The sequence below is a fragment of the Elephantulus edwardii genome, unplaced genomic scaffold (genome assembly GCF_000299155.1).
Source record: "Elephantulus edwardii isolate Elephantulus edwardi_28Jun2011 unplaced genomic scaffold, EleEdw1.0 scaffold00273, whole genome shotgun sequence".
NCBI lineage: Eukaryota > Metazoa > Chordata > Mammalia > Macroscelidea > Macroscelididae > Elephantulus > Elephantulus edwardii.
Window position 1 is genome coordinate 3,379,466 of NW_006400023.1, and position 26,705 is coordinate 3,406,170.

A 26,705-nucleotide genomic window follows, 5' to 3' on the forward strand; every position below is an offset into this window, starting at 1 on the left:
AGGAGACTGAGAAAGATGGGTTCAATAATGTATACTGCATTGAAACAGATGAGGGAGAAAACTGTTTAAAAGGGATATGTGATTAGGTATTTTTGTCTTGACAGGAGTCCAGAGCGAAGGCTGTAATAGTGGAGTGGACCTGGGGGGAGGGATTGTAAAACAGTGAAAGAATTTTTCTTTTACTTTTTCAAGAGGGTAGTGTACTGGGGGGAGGGTTGGGAGGGGAGAAAAATGCAACAATGAATGAATGGAAATCCAAAGTCTCTAAATTTTTATTGAAATTAATAATAATAAAAAAGAAAGAAAAAGAAAATACCATGGCTTGGATCAGGCTATACCTTAGATTTTAAACTGAAATCGTTGCTCTTTATCACTTTAGAAAGGTCCTTGACAGCAAATTTTCCCAGTGTAACACACCTTTTTATTTCTTGACTGCCCCTACCATGGGATTGATTTTGGATCCAAGTAAAATTAAATTATTGATAACTTATGGACCAGTTATGAGGATTTTTGCTTTCTTAGTGTTAGGATGTAGTCCATATTGAAGTCATAGTTAGGATCTTATTCGATAAGTGCTTCAAGTTCTCATCACTTTCTATAATCAAAGCTGTGCAATCTTTATATCATAGGTTATTGATGAGTCTTTTGATAAGTGATTTGCTCATTATGAAGATCGAACAGGTATGGAGGAAAAAAATACAACCCTGACACATACTTTTCCTGATTTTAAACCATGCGGTGTTCCTTTGTTCTGTTCAGTCAGATGCTGTTTGGTCTATGTATAGATTTTGCATGATTTTACATAAGTTTTCTGGAATTCCTATCTGCAGGGTTATCCATGACCCAGATAACTTTGAAAAAGAAAGATGCAGTACTTAAAACTGTAAAAAATTCACAAGAAGATACTGATTTTCCTGATATGTTTTAGGGGAAAGATGTGTAGATGTAGTATAGGCTCTTAAATAAAGAATGTAAGCAGGTGAGCTCTGGTGGCCAGGTGGCAAGAAGCTGCACTGCAGTTCCGTAAGTGAGTAATTCAAATCCATCAGTTGCTCTTCTGGAGAAGGAGGGACAATCTCCTCCTGTACTAGTCTGATCCGATTTGACAGTACACACACAAAAAAGAATAATAAAAATTAAAAAAGGAAAAATAATGTAAGCAATACTGGGCAAAAGTTTTACAAGACAACCTAAGAAGGTGGCAAATAGAACTCTCATTTCTAGAAATGAAATCTTTTTAACAATAGTGAATATCTATAGACATTTTGAAATATCTTAAACATCCATCCCCTTTTTCAAATTATTGAGATATACAAAAAGATATATAAACACCAGTGTGACTAGCATTGCATGCTGTGCAAAAATAAGAGACTGACAGCAGCATGATGTGTTCAGAAATCCTGATGGCTTGAGACTTAGGCCATCACATCAAGGGCTGGTCAAGGGGAGAAAGGTGTTGAATGGTGTAGGCAAAAGTAGAAAGGGATCTTGGTGGAGTAGGGAAAGGGTGGATAAAAAAAAACCCAAACATGTGGCAAGGGTGAGCAGCAACATTGAATCTATTGGTCATTTTTCTAACTGGGTAAATGTCTTTCATCTGCTCTTTTCTGTAAAATTCTTGTCTGTTAGATACTATTAGATTAAAAAAAAAAAACAAACCCATACACACACAACCAACAAACACAAATTGAGACAGACTAGGAAAAGGATTGGCCATCCACTTCTGAAATGGCAGGCCTTCCAGAATACTTTGTACAATAGAGCACACTTAGACTAGCACTTGGACTCGCAGGCATGGCAGTTGTGACTGAGATCTTAGAAATGGAGACACAAAGAAGGAGGAACAGCTGTAAGCAGACACTAGTGATTGGAATGTGAAAAGCATGAATGTAGGAAAACTGGACATTGTTAAGAAAGAAATGGAACACATAAATATTGACATACTAAGCCAATGTGAAGTGAGATGGCTTGGCATGGGACATTTTGAATCAAATGATCTACTATGCCGGGGATGAAAACGTGAGAAAAAATGGGGTTGGTTTCATAATTTAAAAAGTCATTTCTAGATCCATCCTGAAATACAATGTGGTTAGCGACAGGATAATATCCATACACATACAAGAAAGTCCAGTGAATACCACTATCATTCAAATATATGCACCAACAACTAGAGTCAGAGAGGAGGAAATGGAAGATTTCTACCAAGTTTTGCAGCAGAAATTGATCAACATGCAATTAAGATGCATTGATAATAATGGGCGACCAGATCGCAGAAGTTGAGAAGAAGGAGCAGTAACTAGACAACATGGACTCAATGAGATAAAATGATAAAATTCTGCACATTCAATGATTTATTCATTGCAAATACCTTTTATAGGAAACATAAATGCAGGCTACACACATGGATTTTACCTGATCGTGTGCATGGAATCAAATATATTTGTGGAAAGACTTGGCTGGAGAAGCTCAATATTAGCTGTGAAAACCAGACCAGGTGCTGATTGTGGGACAGAGTACCAACTACTCATATGCAAGTTCAAGCTGAAGTTGAGGAAAATTAAATCCACGGAAACCAAAATTTGACCTTAAGTCTATCCCACTCGAATTTCAAAACCATCTCAGGAACAGGTTTGAGGCCTTGAGCACCAATGAGAGTAGACCAAAAGAGCTCTGGGAGGATATCAAGAAAATGGTCCTTGAAGAATGCAAAAGATCATATACAAATGCTTTTGACTGTTTGGATCACAGCAAGCTATGGCTGACTCTGAGAACGGAAATCCCAGAACATTTGATTGTGCTAATGTGGAACCTATACTTGGACTAAGAGGCAGTCATCAGAACAGAGCAAGGAGACACTACATGGTTCAAAATCAGGAAAGGGGTCCGTCAGGGAGGTATTTTGTCTCCATACCTTTTCAATCTGTATGCAGAACATTATCTGAGACGTGGGCTGTATGAGGAGGAATGTGGCATCAGGATTGGTGGACGAGTCATCAACAACCTGCGTTATGCAGATGACACAACCCTACTTGCCGAAATTGAGGAGGACCTGAAGTGCTTGCTGCAGAAGGTCAAGGACTGCAGCCTTCAATATGGATTGAAGTGCAACATCAAGAAAACAGAAATTCTCACCACTGGGCTAATTGGCAGCATCAGTATGGATGGTGAAGAGATTGAGATAGTTAATAGTTTTAGTTTACTTGGCTTCACAGTCAGCACTCTTGGTAACAGCAGCCAGGAAATCAAGAGACGAATTGCATTAGGAAAGTCAGCAGTCAGGGACTTCTCAAAAGTACTGAAGAGCAGTGATGTCAGGCTGGAGACTTCACAGTTATGTGCTATGCATCAGAGAGTTGGACAGTGAATAGGGATGATAGAGAATTGATGCCTTTGAACTGTGGTGCTGGAGAAGAGTGTTGAATATACCATGGACTGCTAGAAGAACAAACAGGTTTGTCCTGGAGAGGGTGAAGCCAGAATGCTCCTTGGAGTCAAGGATTCTGAAGCTTTGTCTAACATACTTTGGGCATGTTGCGAGGAGGAGTTGTTCCTTGGAGAGGGACATCATGTTTGGGAGAGTGGAGGGTTGGCGCAGGAGAGGAAGACCCTTGATGAGATGGATTGATTCTGTGATTGGGGTGGTGGGAACGAGTGTGTCGGAGATGGCAAGGCTGGGATAGGATAGAGCAGTGTTTAGGGCTCTTGTACATAAGGTCACAAGCAACTCAACGGGACATAACAACAAAAAGAACAGGCGACTTGTAGTTTGTAACACAATGCATGTTACAAATTTTGGCAGCCTACAGATTATAATTTTTTTAAAAAAAAGATTATAAAGAATAAAGGTGGCAGAGAGTATGAAAGCAATATAACTTTTTTAGTAGTGGGAACTTTGTTAGTATGTACAAAATTGAAACTTTCAGTTTAAAGAAATGACCCTAAATTCCTGACTTTTTTTCTAAAAAGTTTATATGATAAATGAAGTTTAGTAATTGTTTCAGTTTCACTTAGTTTTCTTACATTATACTTATTTTTTCCTAAAAACTTCTAATACGCCAAGGTCTCTGGAAACTATGAACTTTGATAAATGTTAATAGTTGTAGAGGGGCTTCAGGCCTTTTGTCAGTATGAGCTGTAAAAATTTCTAGTCTTTCCAAATTTTCTGTATTGTTGTTGTTGATTGCCTTCGAGTTGAGCACGATGGCAATCAACAACAATAATATAGAAAATTGGGAAAGATTATAAGTTTTTATTTTTTAAATTTTTTAATAGATTCTCCAAGAAGGTAGTGTATTTATTGATGCTTTTCTATGTCTCCCAGGTCCTCAAGGCTTCTTGGCTCATTTCCTAAGTGGGAAAGAGGCCCAGCCTAGGCAGTGCAGGCTGTAGACAGTGCCTGACACAGAACCAGATGGTCAGTCAGTACAGGAAGTTGTCAGTTTCCCCACCCTTCAGATCCATGGGAGGTCATTGTCCCTAGAAAGTTATTTTTTATGTAGGCAGTACTTCTCATGACTATTATCTTAAATACACAACTGTATATCTGACGTTTTTTTAAAAAATTCTGTTTTATCACAAGCACATTCTAGAGTGATTTTTTTTAAAAACTCGTAACTATGATTTTTAATGTTGCTTTAGATTTATTTCCTCTTGTTTAACCCATGCAGGAAGTTTTAAAATTGTTAGCCATAAGAATTGTTCTAAGGTGTGTCTACAAGGAAGTTTGAATAAGGAAGGACACTTTGAATAAGCAGAAATTTCATATAAAATGTTAACTGTCTGCATTTGTTGATTAATCACTGCTTGACCTTTTTACATGGTTTAAAACCAGGGAAGATGTGTTAGAGTTTTGTCCTATCTTCATACCTATTCAGTCTATATGCTAAGCAGTTAAGAAGCTAAAGAACAAGCATGTCATTTTAAAAGTTAAGATGAACCTGACCCAAGCAGGGATGTTTTCATTTGCTTCCTATGCATCTGAAAGTTGGACAGTGAATATGGAGGACTTAAAGAAATATCAGAACCTTTGAATGGTGGTGCTGGTAGAGTATTAAATATCTAGAGGACTTCCCAAAGAAAAAAATAAATCTGTCTTGGAGAAAATGAATCCAGGGTGCTCCTTAGTGGCAAAGATAGTAAAACTTAGTCTCAGATACTTTGGGCTTGTCAAGGATGGGCCACTCATTGGAAAAAAAGGCATCATGCTGGGGAAAGTAGAGGGGTCAGACCAAGAGAGGGAGACCATCTCCATAATGGATTGACACAGTGAATGCAACTGTGGACTTGAGTGTGGCAGAGTTTGTGAGGATGGTGCTGGAAAGGGCACGGTTTCGATCTGTTGTTCATAGATTCACTATAATTAGTAGTTGATGGCACCTAAGAACAATATTTTACAAAACGCTCTGATAACAAAGCTCACGTCAAATTGCACTGCTAACTCACTGGTGAGTTTGAATCAAACATGCTTCAAGAGAGAAAAATGGACAGTCTTTTCCCCTTTTGCTTTGCAGCTCTGGAAACCTGATGGAGGGTCTCTGCAAATTGAAAGCAACTTGATGGCAATGAGTTTGAGTTTGAGCCTTTTACAAGATACCAGGATGTCAGAATTGTAAATATATAATCTAACAAAAAAAATTTCTAAGGATTTATTCAATAAAAGTATTCACATGATTTTTCAGCATTTTTTTAATGTTGTTGTTGTTATGTGCCGTCGAGTCGCTTGCGACTCATAGTGACCCTATGTACAACAGCCCTAAACTCCGCTCTGTCCTGTGCCAATCACACTGTCTCTGACACTCCCATCCCAATTATCCTAGTCACTGAATCAATCCACCTCATAGAGGGCCTTCCCCTCCTGCGCCGTCCCTCCACCCTCCCAAGCATGATGTCCTTCTCCAAGGACCGGTCTCAAAATGTCCAAAGTATGTTAGATGGAGCCTCAGAATCCTTGCCTCCAAGGAGCCACCCGGTTTAACCCTTTCCAGGACAAATCTGTTTGTTTTCCTATCAGTCCATGGTATTCTCAGTACTCTTCTCCAGCACCACAGCTCAAAGGCATCAATTCTCCTTCTATCATCCTTGGTCATTGTCCAACTCTCTGATGCATAACAAGTGATTGCGAAGACCATGGCCTGTATCAGACACACCTTAGTCTCCAGAGAGACACCATTGCTCTTCAGTACTTTGGAGAGGTCCCTAACAGCAGACTTTCTCATGTCAATGCGCCTTTTAATTTCCTGGCTGCTGGTGCCAAGACTGTTGACTATGGAGCCAAACAAACTAAAGCTGTGTACAGTCTCAATCTCTTCACCATCCATCCTGATGCTGCCAGTTGGTCCAGTGGCGAGAATCTTTGTCTTCTTGACATTGAGCCTCAATCCGTATTGTAGGCTGCAGTCCTTGACACTCTGCAGCAGGCGCTTCAGGTCCTCCTCAGTTTCAGCAAGCAGGGTTGTGTCATCTGCATAACGCAGATTGTTGATAAATCGTCCACCAATCTTGACCCCACATTTCTCCTCATAGAGCCCAGCCTCCCGGATAATCTGTTCTGCATATAGGTTGAAAAGGTATGGAGATAGGATGCATCCCTGGCGTACACCCTTCCCAATTTTGAACCATGCAATGTTACCCTGCTCTGTTCTGACTACTGCCTCTTGGTCAGAACTTTTTTAATAGCAAAAGAAAACTGTAAGCAGCCTCAAGGTACATCAGTAAAGAGTTCGAGAAATAAATTGTAATCTACTAAAATGCAGTTACTATTACAAAGAAAAAGATGCTTCCCTATATATTTATGTGAAAAAGTATCCAAAATAATGGATAAGTGAAATAGTTGGCACTCAGTATGATCTCATTTCTGTGAGTAATGGGAAGAAATATGAAATAGAAAATGTATATAAAATTCTAGAGAAGTACACTCAAATTGTTAATAGTGGTGATTAGCGTACAATTAATTACAAGAAACTTTTTGTAAATCATACATTTTTGTAGTGGAAATTTTTTCCTTTTCCCCCCTTTTTAAATCGTGTAATTTTTATTATCATCAGTATAAAACAAAGTCCACTATCCATGGATCTAATTCTTCCAATTCTCCAAAATTCTTCCTTGGTCATGAATCAGTATGTCATTTCATTCAGCCTACCAGCTGCTCCTTCAAGAAGTTTGAACCTCTTTGTTCCTCTGCATGAAAAAAATGTGGCACTGCTTCACTAGAGATTTGTAAGTTGTTATGAGCTAAATGATTCCTTTTAATCAATTTCAGGCTGCAAAAATGGTCCAAATCTTCAATTTCCTCCTCTTTGGCGTTAGTTGTTGGTGCATATATTTGAGTGATAATTAACAGTTCCTCCTTGTATGTACATGGATAGTATCCTGTTACAGCATTGTACTTCAGGATGGCTCTAGAAGTAGTTTTGGGGTTTTTTTTTAAATAAATGCAGCCCATGTTTCCTCACTTTTTCATTCCCAGCATAGTAGATAATGTGATTTTCTGATTCAGAGAGGCCAATGCCAAGTAAGCCTAGTATGCTATGTCAATTTTTATGCATTCCTGTTTCACTCATGTTCCTTTTATTCCTTCCTCCCCCCACCAAACTCTTCTACCCCTTGGTTCCCTCCTACATCGTCAGCCTCCCTAGCTCCTCCCCTTTCCTCTTTGTATATCCATACAGGTCTCACTGGTTATCCTTCTGTTTTTATCATAATGGTCTTATTCAATATTTGTTCTTATGTGCCTGACTTAGTTCACTCAGCCCCTCCCATGTTATATAGTATTTTTCAAAATTGTTCCTCCTGAGTACTACATAGTATTCCATTTTTTAATGTACTGTAGTTTCTCAATCCAGTCATTTATTGATGGACATTTGGGCTCTTTCCACGTTCTTGGTATTGTGAATAATGCTGATATGAACATCAGTGTACAAATTTCCATTTGTTTCTTGGGTCTGTTTTTAGGGGGTATCCAGTTTTCCTACATTCATACTTTTTATGTTTCATTTTCCAATTACTGATAGATTCTTAAAACTGTTCCTCCTCATTTCACTGTCTTCCCATATAAGGACTCAGCCTTCAGTGGTGTATCAAATATATAACTGCTCTGTTGTTCATAGGGTTGTCCAAGGTCTGTTATTTCAGAAGTGGATGGCCAATCCTTCTTCCTCTTATAGTTGTTGTTGCTTGTTGTCAATTTAGAACCAACTCATAGCCGAACCTTCAGGGGATTTTTCAGAAATAGTAAATCCAGGGGAGGAGATTTTCTGTCCTTCTCCCACAGAACAGCTGATGGATTTGAACTATGTGTCTTCGTGATTGCAGTACAGTTTCTTAAAACTAGGCCACCAGAGCTCCCTATCTTCCTTCCAACTCTGTCTTAATCTGGGAGCTCCATTTTAGTATAGCATCTGACAGACAAACACCATACCCATAAAAGCAAACAATGGACAAGCAAATATATATGTATCTAAGCTCTTTAGAGCAACAACATGCAAAACACTTCCCAGAAAAACTCATAGGTAAAACAATTATACCCCAAGAACAAACCATAAGGATAAGCAAATATACTGATATCATGGCACAAGCTGCAGGGCTCTCACAGTGGCACAAGGTCCTGAAGGCCTGGAGGTTCCCTGGCCTCATGGGCATGTACATAGGTCTCCCAGAGGAATGCAGACCTTGAGAGGGCCAGAGGTTTCTGGACTTTGGTCAGTGGCAGACACACTGGTCTCCCTCAATAAGGAAGGACTGTGAGGCAATGCCTGGAGATTTCTGGGCTTTGGTCAATGGTGGATAAATCAGTCTCCTTTGGCAAGGCAGGGCACAAGGCATCTGGAATGTCAGAGTTGGGAACAAAGGATCAGTAATTGGAATTTACAGACTGAGTAACAGAAATGAACCTGTAGATAGAATTATAGAATTTTGTACAATGATTTATTCATTACAGATGTATTTTCTAAAAACACAAATGGCACCTATACACATGGAGCTACCAGAGGGAACTATGCAGGAATCAGATTGACTACTATATGCAAAGAATCATTGCAGAAACTCAGTGTCAGCTATGAAAACCAGGCCAGTTTGTGGAATAAACATTCATCAACTACTTATGCGCAAGTTCAAATTGAAACTAAAGAAAATGAAAAGAAATCCACAAGGATCAAAATACTACTCTGAGTTTATCCTACCTGCGTTTAAGAATAAGAACAGATTTGGAGGAGAGAATCAAGATGGTGGCGGTAGAGAAAGCAGCATGAGGAGCTGGAGGTACGCCAAGCCACATTGAAACAGGCCACCATGGTCCTCCACAGCCCACAGTTTCTCTATACCTGAACAGTTAAACGGTTGACTACTGTTCTTCAACATGGATTGAGGCTCAACATCAAGAGGACAAAGATTCTTAAAAAAAAAAAAAAGGTGAGACCCACTTCTACTGGCCGCCCGCTGCCAAATCTGCACTGTGGCAGCCCTTCGGGGCCGTTGTGGCAAGAGCTCAGGGGATCCCCTCACCTGGACCGGGCAGAGGGTGCCAGGCCCTGGCAGAGGGGCGGGGGCAGCAGCAATGGCACCTTGGAGCCACAGAAGGTGAAGAACTGGGTCCAGGAGAGCATCTCGCTGTCAGTGAAAAAGATTTCCTTGGGTAGGTCAGAAAAGAAAAGATCCTCAACACAATGGATTGATATGGTGACTGTTATGATTGATAGATCAAACATGTCTCTAGTTGTGGGGGTGGCATTAGATAGGGCAAGGATTAGAGCTGTCATTCATAGAATTGCTATGAGCCATAGAGAAAGCTCTGTTGGCTTAGTGGTTAGAAAGTTATGCTACCAAGCCCCAAAGATTGGTGATTTTAATCTGCAGCCCTCAGGCCTGGTTTTCATTGTTTTTAGTCAAACATTCTTCTAAGTGGTATAAAACTGGTCGGTCCATTTGCTGTACAGAGGTAACTTGTGGTTGCTTTGATGCTAAACACTGTGACACTGATATGATAATAGTTACCCATGGTGGACAGTGTTTGGTGGAGCTCCCAGATTAAAACAGGCTTGGAAGCAGGAATGGCATCCACTTCCAAAATAGCTTGCCTTTGGAAACTCTGTGAACTTAGAGAAATGATGAAAGTTATACAAGTGTTCAGGTCTTTCTTTTATAGGATCTCTATGAGTTGTCTATGACTTGATGTCACTTAATAACAGATCGTGGACAGCAGATATCCTCAGTGCATCACATTTTTTTTTATTTCTTGCTGCCAAGAACTGTTTCAACCTAGGGTGGCTCTTTCAAAGCCCCTTCTCCATTTGTAGAGGGCGAAGGTAGTGATGCCTACTTCGAGTTGATGTTGGAGCAGTTAGTGGAGGGGAGGGGGGAGATGGTGGTGGCACTGAAGCCAGGGGTGCTGTCCCTAGCCTTTATCTTCAGTGAGACGTAGGGTCCAGACCTGGGGGAGGCTTTTTGGGGGGGAGTGCTGCCCAGCCCCTGAGAATTGCCACCCAGCCCCCGGGAAGTGCCTCCCAGCCCCCAGGGAAAGCTGTCCAGCCTATGGGGAGAGCCACATAGGCCCTGAGTTGTGCCACCAGGCCCAAGGAGAGCCTCCCAGCCCTGGGAGAGCCATCAGATCACTGGGCAGAGCTGCCTACTGTATATGAGGAATTTTATCTAACCCATTTTCCTCCACCTCCTCCAGTACATCTGTAGGTAACACCTCCAAAGCCCTTCTCTTTGTAACTTACAAGTTCATTCTTTCTAGGTTTGCTCCCTTTCCTATAGGTAACCTGAACACTGAGTCTTGCTCCAAACCTGAACCCTGAGCCTAGTTCCAGAGATAAAAGGGAACTATAACTGTCAGCTAAGGAGGTGAAGGAGAATGGAGCCTAAAGGTTCATCCTGCCACCCCCACTAAACTCACCTTGGCAAACACTTTACAGTCTAGAGGGCAGAAAACATCAGGAATGTCTTCTGACTGAACAAAAAGGCACGCAGCCTCAACTCAGGACCACCAGTAGAGTGTTAAAATGGGCTCCCCTCCACCCTTCATTTCAGTGCCCCTGTTCAACATGAAGAAGCCAGAGAGTCTGTGCCCCATTCCCAAATGAGAAACCCACAAATGAAAAAGATAATTTCTTTGTTTAAAAAAAAAATTTAATTACCATTGGACTATGCTCACCATTACCCTGTCTTTTCTGGTCCCCTCTGGATCTTTCTCATTTCCTTCACCCACTCCTTTCACCCACCAAATAGTGCAGCCCTGTGATTTCATCCCTGTTCATCCTCACTCTTCTGTCCCCAAACCTCACCCCTTTGTAACCCCACACATATTTTTTTACAATTGAAAAAAAAGTAAGAACAGGTTTGAGGCATGAAACAGTAATGCACAAAGACCAGATCTGTGGGATGACATCAAAGAGAAAAGCACAAAGTTTTACAAAGACAGAGGAAGAAGAAAAGCCAAAAATGGATATCAAAAGAGACTCTCAGTATTGCACTAGAATGCCAAGAAGCCAAAACAAAGGGAAGAAATGACAAAGAGTTGAACAGATTTCAAAAGGCAGCTTATAAAGACAAAAGTATAACAATGTATGCAAGGGAAAAACATTTCTCAAGCTGAGGAAACTCAAGAACAAATTCAAGCCTTGAGTTACAATACCAAAAGATGCAATGGGCAAAACCTTGAATGACCCAGGAAGTGTCAAAATAAAATGGGAGAAATACATGCAGTCATTGTACCAAAAATAATTTGCTGCTCTCAAAAGATCTTCACCTCTCACGAGACCCGCTCGTTGGAGGACCTTACTTGCTCTCCTGTAAGACGCCAAGGCTTGTATGGCATGGCTGGCCCAGAAGCATCTTCCAGCCACCGCTTCCTGCCTCTACTAAAGGCTGCGGCCCAGCCCAGGCACACTCATACCCTGGCTGTCAGCAGAGCCACTGTCTGTCAGTTTGAGAGGCTGCAGTTTTAGACCACAGTCCTGCCCAGAGCACTAGACTGCTGTCCCCACCACCTGGATGATACCTGTCCAGCACCAGGGCCACCAATATCACAGGTACTTTGGGTGAAAAACTGCTCTCTAGCTACACTACGTGGAACCCATTAAGCTCAAGTAGAAGGAGCCAAACCGAAATATGGTTTCTGGAAGGAAACAGACTTCCTGTTTCACCATTCAGGTACTTTGGGTGAAACACTACTATGGAGCCCTCGGTTCTGCAGGCCTCGGCCAAGAGGGATTACAAATATATACGTCCTGGCCCGCGCCAGCCGGAGCCTGTTCGCGTCGACTGACCAGAGTCCGCAAATTCTCCGCTCCGCGCCTGCTGGGACAGACAGCCCCCGATCCCAGCTTTTTATCCTCCGAGAACACTAAGAAGAATGTCCCTGCATCAGTTTTTGCTCTAGCCAATCACCTGCCATGCCTGGAATCGGGATCTGCACCCAGATTGCCCTGAACCCCAATAATCATGAAGTCCACATCTGCAAGAAGAATGGGAGCCAGTGGGTGAAAGCTCATGAGCTCAAGGAACACAACAGACACATCACAGGCATTGACTGGGCACCCAAGAGCAACCACATCGTCACCTGTGGGGCAAACCGCAATGCCTATGTCTGGAGAAGCCAGAAGGATGGCGTCTGGAAGCCCACCCTGGTGATCCTGCGCATCAACCGGACAGCCACATTCGTGAAGTGGTCCCCGTTGGAGAACAAGTTCGCAGTGGGCAGCGGGGCACGGCTCATCTCCGTCTGCTACTTCGAGTCCGAAAACGACTGGTGGGTCAGCAAGCACATTAAGAAGCCCATCCGCTCCACGGTCCTCAGCTTGGACTGGCATCCCAACAACGTTCTGCTGGCGGCAGGCTCCTGCGACTTCAAGTGCAGGGTGTTTTCTGCCTACATTAAAGAAGTGGACGAAAAGCCAGCCAGTACACCATGGGACAGCAAGATGCCTTTTGGCCAGCTGATGTCTGAGTTTGGTGGCAGTGGCACGGGCGGCTGGGTCCACGGTGTCAGCTTCTCCGCCAGCGGGAGCCGCCTGGCCTGGGTCAGCCACGACAGCACCGTGTCCGTAGCCGATGCCTCCAAAAGCGTGCAGGTCTCCACTCTGAAGACGGAGTTCCTGCCCCTCCTGAGCGTGTCATTTGTGTCGGAAAACAGCGTCGTGGCCGCTGGTCATGACTGCTGCCCAATGCTCTTTAACTATGACGACCATGGCTGCTTGACCTTTGTCTCCAAACTGAACATTCCGAAACAGAGCATCCAGCGCAACATGTCGGCCATGGAACGCTTCTGCAACATGGACAAGCGGGCCACCACCGAGGACCACAACACGGCTTTGGAGACGCTGCACCAGAATAGCATCACTCAGGTGTCCATTTATGAGGTGGACAAGCAAGACTGTTGTAAATTCTGCACCACTGGCATCGATGGAGCCATGACAATTTGGGATTTCAAGACCTTGGAGTCTTCCATCCAGGGCCTCCGAATAATGTGAAGCTGAGCAAACCTCGGAGACTGAGCCAGCATGACCAGCTGCAGCTGCCTGCCTCCCTGCCCGCAAGAAACACTGAAAACACAACTGTGCAGATGCTCTGAGCAAACCTCGGAGACTGGGCCAGCATGACCAGCTGCAGCTGCCTGCCTCCCTGCCCGCAAGAAACACTGAAAACACAACTGTGCAGATGCTCCTGTGTGTGTGCGTGTATGATGTGTGTGAGAATAGAATTGTGAAAGTGTTGATATTTTAAAAGCAGCAAAGATTTATCCCCCTGGCCTGTTTGATTCCATTTTTGACCAAAGCTTCTCTTTAAACAATTGATATTGGAAAATTGCCATACTGACCTAAAGGAAGGGGGCAGGTATGTAAATCGTCTGCTAGAAAATTGAATAAAAGTGCTAAATGTGAAAAAAAAAACCAAATATATACGTTCTTCACAAAATACTGCCATACTCTGGGTCATTATATAGTTACAACAATGTAACACCTACTAAGAAAGGACTCACATAATGTCAAGAAATCAGCAATCCACCTCAGTCATCATGTAAAAAAACAAAATAACCCTTCTCCTAAAAAAGCAGACCCAGTGAATACCCTAGATAGAGAGAACCAGAAGAAATATGTTGATGTGAAGTTGTTTGAACAGCTATACAAAAAGGGACAAATGATGGAAGAAACAATGGAAGCCATTAAGAGAGCAAATACCCCAGAGACAACAATCAAGAAAAAATATATAGATGAGGAACTATGGATGGGAAATGCAAAAGGTGGAAGAAAGAATTGATAGCCTAGATAATGAGGTAAAAGAACTTTGAAAATCATCACAAAACAGGGTACAGTCAACACAATACTGGAAATAACAGAAGAGCATGAAAATATAATCCAGAATATTAAGACTGAAATGGCAGAATGCTGGTAGGACAAAAAAGTAACTAAAGAAATGGAGCAGAGAGTCAGTGAACTGGAAGAAGAGCCTCACTGGAAACATACTAGAAGGGAAAATTGGAGATGAGACATAAAGATAATAAAGAAAACATCAGAATCATGTATGATGGCATCAAAAGGAACAACATATGTGTGACTGGAATTCCAGAACATGGGAGTGACAGGGAAGTCACTGAGAAAACTGTGGAAGAAGCACTAGAAGAAAACATTCCAGGTATTTTGCGGAATGGGGAAATCCACATTCAAGAAGCACAGCAAATACCAAATAGACTAGACCCGAAAAGGAAAAAACATCAAGATGTATAGTCAGATTCTCCAAATTACAAGATAAGGCTAGAATAGTAAAAGCAGCTTGAGAAAAACAGCCACTTACAAAGGGGAAACAATTAAGTTCTGATTTCTCAGCAGAAACCACGTGAACTAGAAGACAATTGGGTGGCATACATAGAAAGTTGAAAGAAAACAATTGCCAGCCAAAGATCCTACACCCAGCAAAGCTCTCCAGCACACATGAAGGAGAAATTAGATTCTTTGCAGAAAAGAAAGAACTCAAAAAATTTGTGAAAACAAGACCAAAACTACAAGAAATTTTAAGTGAAATTCTTCATACAGAGACACCAAAGGAAAGTAGATGGACCAGAAATAACAGAAAAACACACCAAAATGGCAACAGTGAAACCAGTCCTGACACTAATCACACTTAATGTGAATGGACTAAATGTGCCAGTCGAGAGAAAAAGAGGATCAGAATAGGAAAAAACCAAAGTTCATCAATTTGTTGCCTAAAAGAGACACAGCTAAGAAATGGAAAGAAAGACTAAAAATCAAAGGCTAGGAAAAAAAATATACCAAGCATATGGCAGCCTCAAAAAAGCAGGAGTGACAATACTAATCTCTAATAAAACAGACATGAAAACCACCATAAAAGATAAGGAAGGGAATTACATACTTATACACCAAATGATAGACCTGGAATTATACAAAAAACGATTAACAGGATTGAAGAAAGAAATAGCACCACAACAGTGGTGGGAGACTTCAACACACCACTCTCGCCAAAGGATAGGTCAGCTGTGAACCAGGGCATCAGTTCATTTACATATTGAAATTTAAGTTGAAAAAGTTCCAGCAAGTGCAAAGAACCAAAATATAATCTTGAGTTTATTCCACCTAAAATTTAAAACTATTTCAAGAATAGATTTGATGTACTGAATGCTAACCAAAGACCAAAACAATTGTGGAATGACATCAACAACATATATGCTGAAAGACCCAGCTATTCCAGTGCTTGGAATATACCCTGAGAAAATGAGAACTGAGTCACAAATGGAGACTTGTATACCAACGTTCACAGCAGCATTATTCACCATCACAGGAACATGGAAACAGCCCGGATGTCCAACCACAATCAAATGGATTGACAAATATGGTATATTCACACAACAGAATACTATGCAACTTGCAGAAACAATGATTTTTTAAATTACTGCCTAACTTGGGAGGAACTGGAGAGCATTATGCTAAGTGAACTAACTCAGTCCCATAAGGACAAATACAATATAAGACCATTGTTGTAGAATGAGGATCCAAGGGAGAAAGGGGAAAGTGTGGGTAGGTAATCGTAAGGATGCACAGTGTGATGGGTGGAGGGAGGGGTGGGTAAAGGAAATGGGAAAGATCTGGTGTGGAAAAAAAATGTATACGAACTTTGTAAGTAAGCCAATATAAAACAGAATTTTTATTTTAAATAAAGGGGGGAAACAGGAAAGAAAGAAAAAACCGAAATGAAAATCAGATGAGACTCTGAAACTTGCTCTTGAATGTAGAGAGGCAAAAGCAAAAGTCAGAAATTATTAAATAAAAGATAAACAAAATTCCAAAGGGCAGCTGGAAAAGACAAGGTATAACAAAACAATGCAAAGAGCTGTAGTTAGAAAACCAAAAGAGTGGAATGCACCCCGCATTTCTCAAACCCAGAGAAGTGAATAAAAAAAGTCGAGTCTTGAGTTGCTGTACTGAAAGAGTCTATAGGCAAAAGAATTCAACAGTGCAGGAAACTTCTAAAGAAGATAAGAAGGAATACACCAAGTCACTGAGCCAGAAAGAATTGGTCAGTTCTCAACCATTGCACAAAGTATAATCAAGAGCCACTGGTGCTGAAGGAAGAAGTCAGTGTTACAAAAGACTGAAGGAATTACCAAAATAAGGTTACTGGAACTCATAGAACCAATTGTCATCTTTTCAGCAAGCAGATACAGTATATATGCTTACTGATCTATGCTAAGAAATTCAGAAGACAACTACCTGCTCAACCAATTAGAAGAGATCCCTATTCCCATTTAAAAACAAAAGTTATCAACAAAGTGCGGAACTTATCAAACAATGTAATTAGTATTATATCCAAATAAAATCTTGCTGGAGCAGTACATGAGCAGGGAACTGCCCGAAATTAAAATTGGATTCAGAAGAGACTGTGAAACAAGGGTTATTATTGTTAATATCATTTCTTGCCTGAAAGCTGAGAATTCCGGAAAGATTTACTTGTGTTTTATTGACAAGACAAATCATACAACTCTGTGAATTCATCATAAATTATGGATAACATTGAGAATGGAAATTTCAGATACTTAATTGTGTTCATACAGAACCAGTGCAGGAACCAAAAACCAGTTGTTCCAACAGACCAAGAAGTTAACTGCATGATTTAAAATAAAAAAAGCTGTGTGTCCATAAACCATACATATCCAGTATGTATGTTTAGCAAATAATCTGAAAAACTGGGCAATATGAAGAAGAATGTGGTATCTGGATTAATCTCTTCAATAACATGATACAACCTTGCTTAAGGTTAAGGGTGGAATACAACACTCCTTAATCCAATCAAGCTCTAATCAGGTGTAAGGGGAGGTCCCCTCTGGTATGACCAGTAGTACCTCTTATCTCCGTAGAAATAACAAAAGGGAGAGGAAAGCAAGTTAAGAGGGCAGACATCCTGAGGAGAGTGTCTTTTTGGACTCTGGGACCCTGTGAGATGAAGCTCTTTGACACATGAAAGTCTCCTGGGAGCAAAGGGACCTGCGGATGCTGAAGGAAAGGAGGACTTTCCCTTAAAACTGACATCCTACAGATGAGGGAGAGAGAACTGTTTAAAAAGGATATATGATTAGGTATTATTGTCATGAAAGGAGTCCAGAACGAAGGATGCATAGTGGAGTGGACTTGGGGGAAGGGATTGTATAACAATGAAAGAGTTTTACTTTTCAAAGAGAAGAGTGAACTGGGGCTGGGGGAGTGGTTAGGGAGAAAAATGCAACAATGAATAAATGATGGAAATCCAATGTCTCTGTAAACTTTCATTAAGATTAATAATTAAAGGGAGCTCTGATGGCCTAGTGGCAAGATGCTGCACTGCAATTCCAGAGGTACGCGGTTCAAATCCACCAGATGCTCTGCTGGAGAAGGAGGGACAATCTCCTCCTGTACCAGTCTGATCTGATTTGACAGTACACGTTAAAAAAAAAAATAATAATAATAATAATACAATTTAAAAAAGATTAATAATTTTTTTAAAAACCCGAGTCTGACAGTAAAAACAAAACAAACTGACATCCTGACTTTGGACTGCCAGCCTCCTAAAACTGGCTGCTGCTACTGCTTGTTTTGTGCCTATGACTTGGAACTAACCCATAGATGACCCTCTAGTGGGTTTTCAGAGGCAGTAAATTACATAGGAGAGATTGGCCATCTAACCTCCGCAAAGCAGCTGGTGGATTTGAACTGAATGCCTTTGGGATTACAGTGCAGCTTCTTATCATTAGGCCACTAGCACTCTAAAACTAGCTGCTGCTTGTACTGCTGTTGCTGCTGTTAGGTGCAGTAGTCAAGTACAACTCATAGCAATCCTGTGAACAACAGATCTGAATCCTGGCCTATGCTGTGCCATTCTTACCATTTCTGATACACCTGAATCCATTGTTGCAGTCACCGTATCCATCTCAATCGAGGTCTTCCTTTCTTTCACTGACCCTCATCCTTCCAAGCATGATAACCTTTTTCAGGTTAATACCATCTCCTAACAACATGTCAAAAGTATGAGAGTCAAAGCTTAGCCATCCTTGTCTCCAAGGAGCATTCCAGTTGCACCTTTTCCAAGACAGTCCATGGGATATTCCATACTGTTCTCCAACACCACAACTCAAAGGCATCAATTCTTCCATCCTTATACATTTTCCAGCTCTCAGATGCATAGCAAATAACGGAAAAGACCATGACCTGAATCGGGCTCACCTTAGTCTTCAAACTGACATATTGCTCTTCAGTGTGTTTGAAAGGTCCCTGACGTCAGATTTGCCCAAAGCATTATGTCTCCTTATCTCTTGGCTGCTGGTACCAAGGGTGTTGATTATGAATCCAAGCAGTAACAGTTTTCAATCCTTGCTCGCGTCTATCTCCCAGTGGGCAAAATTGGCTTAGTGGGAAGGAATTGCACTGCCAGTCCAAAGCTATAAGTCGGTTCTGACTTAGCAGCACATTCCAACAAGGAACTGTAACAGAATAAATTTCTATTTGTAAAAGCCATCTGCTTATAGTATTTCTGTTATAGCACTATTAGATAACTAAGAAACACCTCCACATCAAGAAAACCAAAGTCTTCACAACTGAACAAACAGGCACAGTCATGATAGTTTATTTTTACTTGAGTCCACGATCAGCATCCTTAGTCAAAACGCATATTGCACCAGGCAAATCAGCTGTCAGGAACCTCTATATGTTTAAGGGTAAGGATGTCAGTTTAAAAATTAAGGTATTCCTCACTAAGCCGTCCTTCACATGCTTGCTACTAACCCAAGGCACTTCTGTGGTGGAGTCTACCATGGCTCCTTGGGAGAGAGATAGGCACTCTTCCTGTCCAGTCTACAGTCTTGAAAACCCAGTGGAGGGTCAGCCATGAGTTTTGATATGCATGTGAAAGTTTGGCAGTTAATACAGAATATTTAAGTGATGCTTTTGAATTATGCAGTTTGTGAGGAATATTGAATATATGATGGATTACAGTCTTGGAAGAAATGCAGCCATGGTGCTCTTTGGTGAGACCTCATCTCACATGTTTTGGTCGTGTTACCAGGAGGGGCAATCTTTGAAAAAGGACAATATTTTTAAAAAAATAAAAAGTTAAAAAAAGGACAATATTTTGGAAAAGACCCTCAACAAAATGAATAGACACAATGACTGCAGCAGTGGATGGCGCTTGACTGGGCCTATTTTTGATCTGTTGTACATAGACTTGCTGTGAGTCAGAGTAACTGAGCAACACCTAATGCCAATGAAAAAAAAAAGAAAATCTTTGTTCCCACCACAATAAAAAATGCCTATAGAGATGTGTTGTAGTTTACAAAGCACAGATTTTTCAAGGACGGGGGAAAAGACCATCTTTAAAAAAAAAAGACCGTAATAATAGATTTCTCATTGCAACAGTGGAATCCACAAGAGGAGAAACCATCTCCCAGATGACCCACCAGTGGGTTTCTGAGGCTGTAAATCACCTGAGATTAGAACATCCACCTTTCTTCTGAAGAGCTGGTACAAGATTGAAACAGCCAGAGAGACATGGTCCTTAGGATTAAGCATACCTCCTTGGTGCAACCACTGTGGAAGGCAGTATGGCGCTTTTCTCAAAAAGTTGCAAATAGAGATACCATTCGACCTAGCAATTCCACTACTGAGAATATACCCCAAAGAGATTATAACTGACATCCAAGCAGATATAGTCATACCCATGTTTATCGTGGCTTTGTTCACAATAGCAAGGAGTTGGAAACAACCTAATTGCCCATCAACAAACAAATGGATAGAGAAGCTGTGGTATATTCACACAATGGAATACTGTGCTGCCTTGAAAAACAAGGAACTCATGCAATATTATTCAAAATGGGTGACCCTGGAGGACATTATGTTGAGTGAAGTATCTCAGTCATAAAAGGACAAATACTGCATGGTGCCACTGTTGTAAAACAGGACTGGCTTTGGGGTTGGGGGGAGACTGAGAAAGATGGGTTCAATAATGTATACTGCATTGAAACAGATGAGGGAGAAAACTGTTTAAAAGGGATATGTGATTAGGTATTTTTGTCATGACAGGAGTCCAGAGCAAAGGCTGTATGGGGGAGTGGACCTGGAGGAGGGTTTGTAAAACAATGAAAGAATTTTTCTTTTACTTTTCCAAGAGGGTAGTGTACTGGGGGGGGGAGGGTTGGGAGAGGAGAAAAGTGCAACAATGAATGAATGGAAATCCAAAGTCTCTGTAAATTTTCATTGAAATTAATAATAAATTTTAAAAAGAAGAAGCAGCAGCACACCTCCTGACAGACCAGGCCACCAGAGCTCCTTGATAATCATGATGATGGCATATAATTCATGAGAACTTTTAAAAGTAATAATAAAATCTTGTTACATTAATAAGAGTTGTTAAAATATTGACTTTTCCCCCCAGTTTATTATGTGACATGCAGGATTTAAGTGAAAGTTTATACGTTGGTTTTTCATTCAACCATTCATTTACATTTTATAACACTAATAACAGTTTCCACAATGTAATAGACCTTTTCCCATTTCCTCCTTGTAATTCTCATTTCCATTAATAATTCTTCTACCCCTTCCTGCCTTTAGTGTTTTATTCTTGGGCAGATAAATGTTGAAAACATGTAATGCTTCACAAAGTGTGTGTTATCCTTGTGCAGGGGCCACTCTATTAGTCTCTGTTTCATTCATATTTTAACACATGTACTTCCACAGTGATCTTAAAATACTGGTTTTTCCCAGGTAAATTAGGTTCTAGGGAAGTTAGTGAATTAGTCTGTACACTAAAAATTGCAATGCTAACCTTCTGGAAAAACTAATGAATTAGTCATGTATGCTAAAATTGTGTATGTGTGTGTGAGAGAGAGAGAAAGTGAAAGAGAATAAGAATATAGCCTTTGGTGGCAATGTCTGTTATCATGTTGGACTGCTAGCCAAAAGGCCACACATTTCTGCTCAGTCAGATTCACCTGTGGCTTCCATTAAGATTTACAGCCTCAGAAACCTCATGGGCAGTTCTCTGACCTGTACAGTCTCTCTAAGTCAGAATCTACTCAGTGTCAGTAACTTTCAAGCACGAGTGTGTATATGTATTCATAACACCTACACACGTGTATGTTCTTATCTAATCCTTACAGCAAACTTGTGAAAGTGAATACTAGTGTCCCCATTTTTCACATGAGGAAACCAAGCTTTAGAAAGGTTAAGTAACATACTCAAGGCACTCATGTACTCAGTGGCAGAGATGGATTTCCGCTATATCACCAAGCTGGCAAATAGTACCTCTCTAAAAGGAGTGTAAGGTTTAAATTATATTTTGGACTGCCTGACTTGTCCATACCACACTTAAAGTGAAGGTTTTATGTAAATAGAAACCAAAATACTTTTTGAAAAATAAAATTTTGTCTACCTTTCTGAACATGCTTTCTCTTTTCCCTTTTTCTAGGGTTACACATCTTTTTGGAATGATTGCATATCATCTGGCCTGCGAGGGTGCATCCTGATAGAGCTGGCCATGCGGGGTCGAATCTATTTGGAACCCCCCACCATGCGTAAGAAGAGACTACTGGACAGAAAGGTAAAGCATCCTCTTAGGAGGATGTGACATCCTCTTAACCTGTGGAAAGGCAGATACCAACAGCCCTGTGTTGTTATTTGGAAGAACAGGAGTATATAAGCAGTGGGACAGTCAGAATAAGCATCACTGTTTCTGCTGCCACATTGTCTAAATTCATTGCTGTCAAGTCAGTTATAAGTCATAGCAACCTCGTATGTTTTCTAAAGCTGTAAATCTTCATAGAAGTAGACTGCCATAGCTTTCTCCTACAGAACAGCAGTCAGAGTCAAACCATCAACCTTTTTGTTAGCAACCCAGTACTTTAACCACTATACCACCAAATTCTTTGTCTCATTGTAAAGACTAGTATAATTATCCTATAGCAAGGGAAGAAATAAAAATTGTTAAAGAGCTTTAAAAGGTTCTTGGCTTTTGTCTTCCTTTTTTCATGTAGAAAAGTCCTATTTAAGATGCTTTTAAATCCTCCTTTATTTGTAGCTATAGGATTGTAAAGTAGAATATTATATGGGTATTGTTACATGCTGTTGAGTTAACTGACTCATAGTCCCTATAAACAACAGGTCAAAACTTTACCCGTCTCTGTGCCATCCTGGCAGTTTCTCTCTGCTTAGCCCATTGCTGCAGTCACTATGTTGTTCCTGATAGAGTGATCCTCTACTTTTCCAAGATGTCCTTTTCTAAAAACTGGCTTTTCCTGATAACATGCCCAAACTACATAAAAAGTACATAAAAAGTCTTTTTATCTGAGTTTTACTTTTTCCGTGGATTGCCAGAATGCTACTTTAAAAAATAAAACCAACTCGGAGCTTTGGTGGCCTAGTGGCAAGAAACTGCACTGGAATCACAAAGGCACGTGGTTTGAATCCACCAGATGCTCTACTGGAGAAGGAGGGACACCCTCCTCTTGCGCCAGTTGGATCTGATTCAACGGTACACTTAAATAAAATAAATAAATGCTTTAAAAAAAAAACTCAAGCTCACTGCTGTCAAGTCAATTCCAACTTAAAATGACCCTGTCAGGTTTCCGAGTCTGTAGATCCTAACAGGAAGAGACTCTCATTCTTTCCCTGGAGGACTTGCTAATGGATTGGAACTGGTGGAGACACACAAACTTTGGGTTAGCCGTACAATTCACTACAGACTATAACACACAAGAATTCCCTTAAAGAATATTTCATGTTGTTATGAACTGTCAAGTCAGAACAGACTCATAGCTGGCCCTCTGAAGGGCTGTCAGAGGTATTAAATCACACGAGAGGAGATTGCCAGTCTTTCTTCCAGCAAGTATTTGGTGGATTTGATCTTTGTGCTTTTGGATTGGCAACACAGTTTCTTACTACGTAAGCCACTAGAACTCCCTGAATATTACATAAAAGGAGGTAAATCAGGAAAGGCATCTGTAAAGACTATACCCTTTCTCCATACCGATGCTGTCTCTCTACTGAGAATAGGAGAAACTGCACTATATGAAGAAGAATGTGGCATCAGGTTTGGAAGAAGATTCGTCAACAAGCTGTATTATGTGAATGACATATCCCTGCTTGTGGAAAGCGAAGAGAACTTGAAGCACTTACTGAAGAAATCAAAGACCTTTATGAATTATACCTCAACATCAAGAAAACAAAAATCCTTCCAATTGGACATCATGATAAATGGAGAAAAGATTGAAATTAACAATGATTTTACTTTTCATGGCTCCACAATCAACACCCATGGAAGCAGCAGTTAAGAAATTAAAACACTTGTTGCTTTGGAGAAATCCACTGTCAAGGACCTCTTTAAAGTGCTAGAGAGCAAGGATGTCACTTTAAAGACTAAGGTGTGCCTGCCTCAAGCCTTGGCATTTTTCACTGTTTCATATGTATGTGAAAGTTGGACAGTGAATAAGGAAAACCAAATAATTGATGCCTTTGAATTGTGTTGGCAAAAGATATTGAATGTCCCATGGACTAACAAAAGAACAAATAAAGCTGTACTGAAAGAAGTGCAATTAGGATGCCGCTTCAAGGCAAGGACAGTGAAACTCACATACTTTGGACTCATTGTCACTTCTTGGAAATAGACATCATGCTGGGAAGGTAGACAGTCAGGGAAAAAGAGGAAGAACGCAATGAAATAAATTGATGGTGACTGTAACATCACCATGTTTGAGCATGATGGAGATCATGATAATGGCACTGGGTGGTCAGAGTTTCGATCTGTTGGTCATAAGGTTGTTATGAGTCATGGGCAACTTGTCTACACCTAACAACAGAGTTTTAATTTATTGAGGTCAGAAGCAGTATTTTATGCTGCTTTGCATTTCTTGCAACATTTAACCATTAATGTATATATTGTTAAGTTGAAAGGTTTTAACTTTGTTGAATGAGCAAGGGTCCTTTGTTTCTTTCCTGGAAGGTACTGCTAAAGTCAGATAGCCCAACAGGTGACGTCTTGCTGGATGAAACGCTCAAACACATTAAAGCAACTGAGCCTACGGAGACTGTCCAAACATGGATAGAGCTACTCACTGGTAAGATGATTCAAAATTTATTCAAGATGTATTTAAAGAGCAATTATAAGATGATTCAAAATGCATTCCACACTTTATTATCTTGAACCTATTCTTGAAGTTGTTAAAAGAAGTAGAGTGCTGAGAGTAACTTCATGTAGTTTATTATTTAGCTTTACTTATGTTGTTGTTGTTGTTGTTGTGTACCATCGAGTCAGAACCAACCCATAGCTGACCCTCCAGTGGGTTTTCAGAGGTAGTAAATCACAGAGGAGGAGAGTCCCCATCTTTCTTCCTCAGAGCCCCTGGTGGATTCGAACCATGTGCCTTTGGGATTACAGCACGCCTTCTTACCACAAAGCTACCAGAACTCCCTAATTTACTAATGACCGGTAGGAAAAACATAATGTGTTCTAGAGGATTAATCATTTTGACTGTTCTAACCCAGCCACTGGTTTTGACTTTGACCACATGGCTATATAAAGCTATACAAATGTGAAGTATTTGTGGCCCCATCATGGGGATTGGATAGCTAGCTAAGAATGTAAATAGTTCTTTTAGGGTGGAAACATGCAAATAAAATGTGTAACCCATGAATGAGAGGTTGATCAAGCTGGCGATTTCTCGAGAGGGCAGATTCAGAGACAGAAAATAGGAATCTCACTGCTATCAAGAAAGAAGAAGCAGAATGCAATGCTTCCTTTGGACCAGAGATTCCTTCACAAGCTAGAATGAGATCAGTACTGGCAACAAGAGCAACAGCGAACCAGAGGCTGGCATGAAACAGCTGAACAAAATATGGCTCTCCATGGAATCAAAGTTGAGCACGTTGACCTAGGCAGAGTGGGGCTTAGGGAGTGCACACATAACCAACTGGTCTAAAAGAGTTTGTAATACTCACCCAGATCCTCCATACAGGCTCTGGAGCCACAAGTCTGAAAGTCAGAGGGAGGCCTGCTGGTGAGCATGCCAAAGATGAAGCTGCACTGACTGGGGAATTGTATCTTCAGTGTTACCAACCTGAATTATAGTAATAAACCCAAGAATCATCAATTTTGTCTTTGAGTTCTATGTGGCCATTGTAATGAATTAGCAAACCTAATAGAGTAACTAGAGCCATGGAAAGGGATGTTTGGAGTTAGAATTGATAACGGAAGGTGCATGGGAATAGATCTGACTTCATAGAAATCAGCTTTGTGCTATAGATGAGGATTCTTCCCCTTTGTGACCTTGTTATTGTTGATGTTACGTGCAGTTGAGGCACCTGCAACTCATAGTGACCCTGTGTACAGTAACTCTGAAGCCTGCCCTATCCTGAACCAGTCTTACTGATTCCAACACACATACCCCCATTATCCCAGTCACTGTGTCAATCCATCTCATGCGGGTCTTCCTCTCTTGCACTGTCCTTCCACCCTTCTAAGCATGATGTCCTTCTCCATGGACTGGTTCCCTCCTAGCCATGTGCCCTAAGTACATGAGATGGAGCTTCAAAATTCCAGCCTCCAAGGAGAAACTTGGTTTCACCCTCTCCAAGACAGACCTGTTTGTTCTCTTGGCAGTCCATGGTATGTTCAGTTCTCTTCTTTCATCTTTAGTCATTGTCCAGCTCTCTGACGCATAGCAAGTAATTGCAAAGACCATGGCCTGTATCAGGCACACCTTAATCTGCAGACTGACATCGTTGCTTCTCAGTACTCTGAAGAGGTCCCTGACAGCAATTTTTCCTTTGGTTTCCTGACTGCTGGAGCCAAGAGTCTTGATTGTGGGGCTAAGCAAGCTGAAGTTGTTAACAACCTCAGTCTCCTCTCCATCTATCATGGTGCTGCCAATTGGCCCAGTACTGAGACTCTGTCTTTGTGATGTTGCCCTACTATGGCTCCACTGTTTTTATACATGGTTAATCAATACTTAATAAGTTGTCAGACTTTTTGTCATTAATCTGTTTTAGAAAGCTCTATGGAAACCTCCCCACCGTGGTTAACTCTGCTTGTATTTGATATACCAGTATAACAACTTGTAACATCTTAACAACACATAAATCGCAATAATGACAAACTAATATACCAAGCAAATGGCAACCAGAAAAAAGCAGGAGTAGCCATATTAATCTCTGATAAAATAAATATCAATGTAAAAACCATCA

The 26,705-nt window shown here is 40.9% G+C and overlaps 1 protein-coding gene and 1 pseudogene across 1 annotated transcript in view; both read left to right on the top strand.

The window, feature by feature from the left end:
- GOLPH3L (golgi phosphoprotein 3-like) overlaps positions 1 to 26,705 on the top strand; it is a 68,020-nt gene that overhangs the window by 28,948 nt on the left and 12,367 nt on the right. Inside the window, 2 exon segments of the mRNA XM_006900129.1 lie at positions 21,937 to 22,068; positions 24,466 to 24,580. Of these exon segments, the coding sequence (XP_006900191.1) occupies positions 21,937 to 22,068; positions 24,466 to 24,580 (247 nt within the window).
- LOC102866042 lies at positions 12,390 to 13,466 on the top strand (annotated as a pseudogene).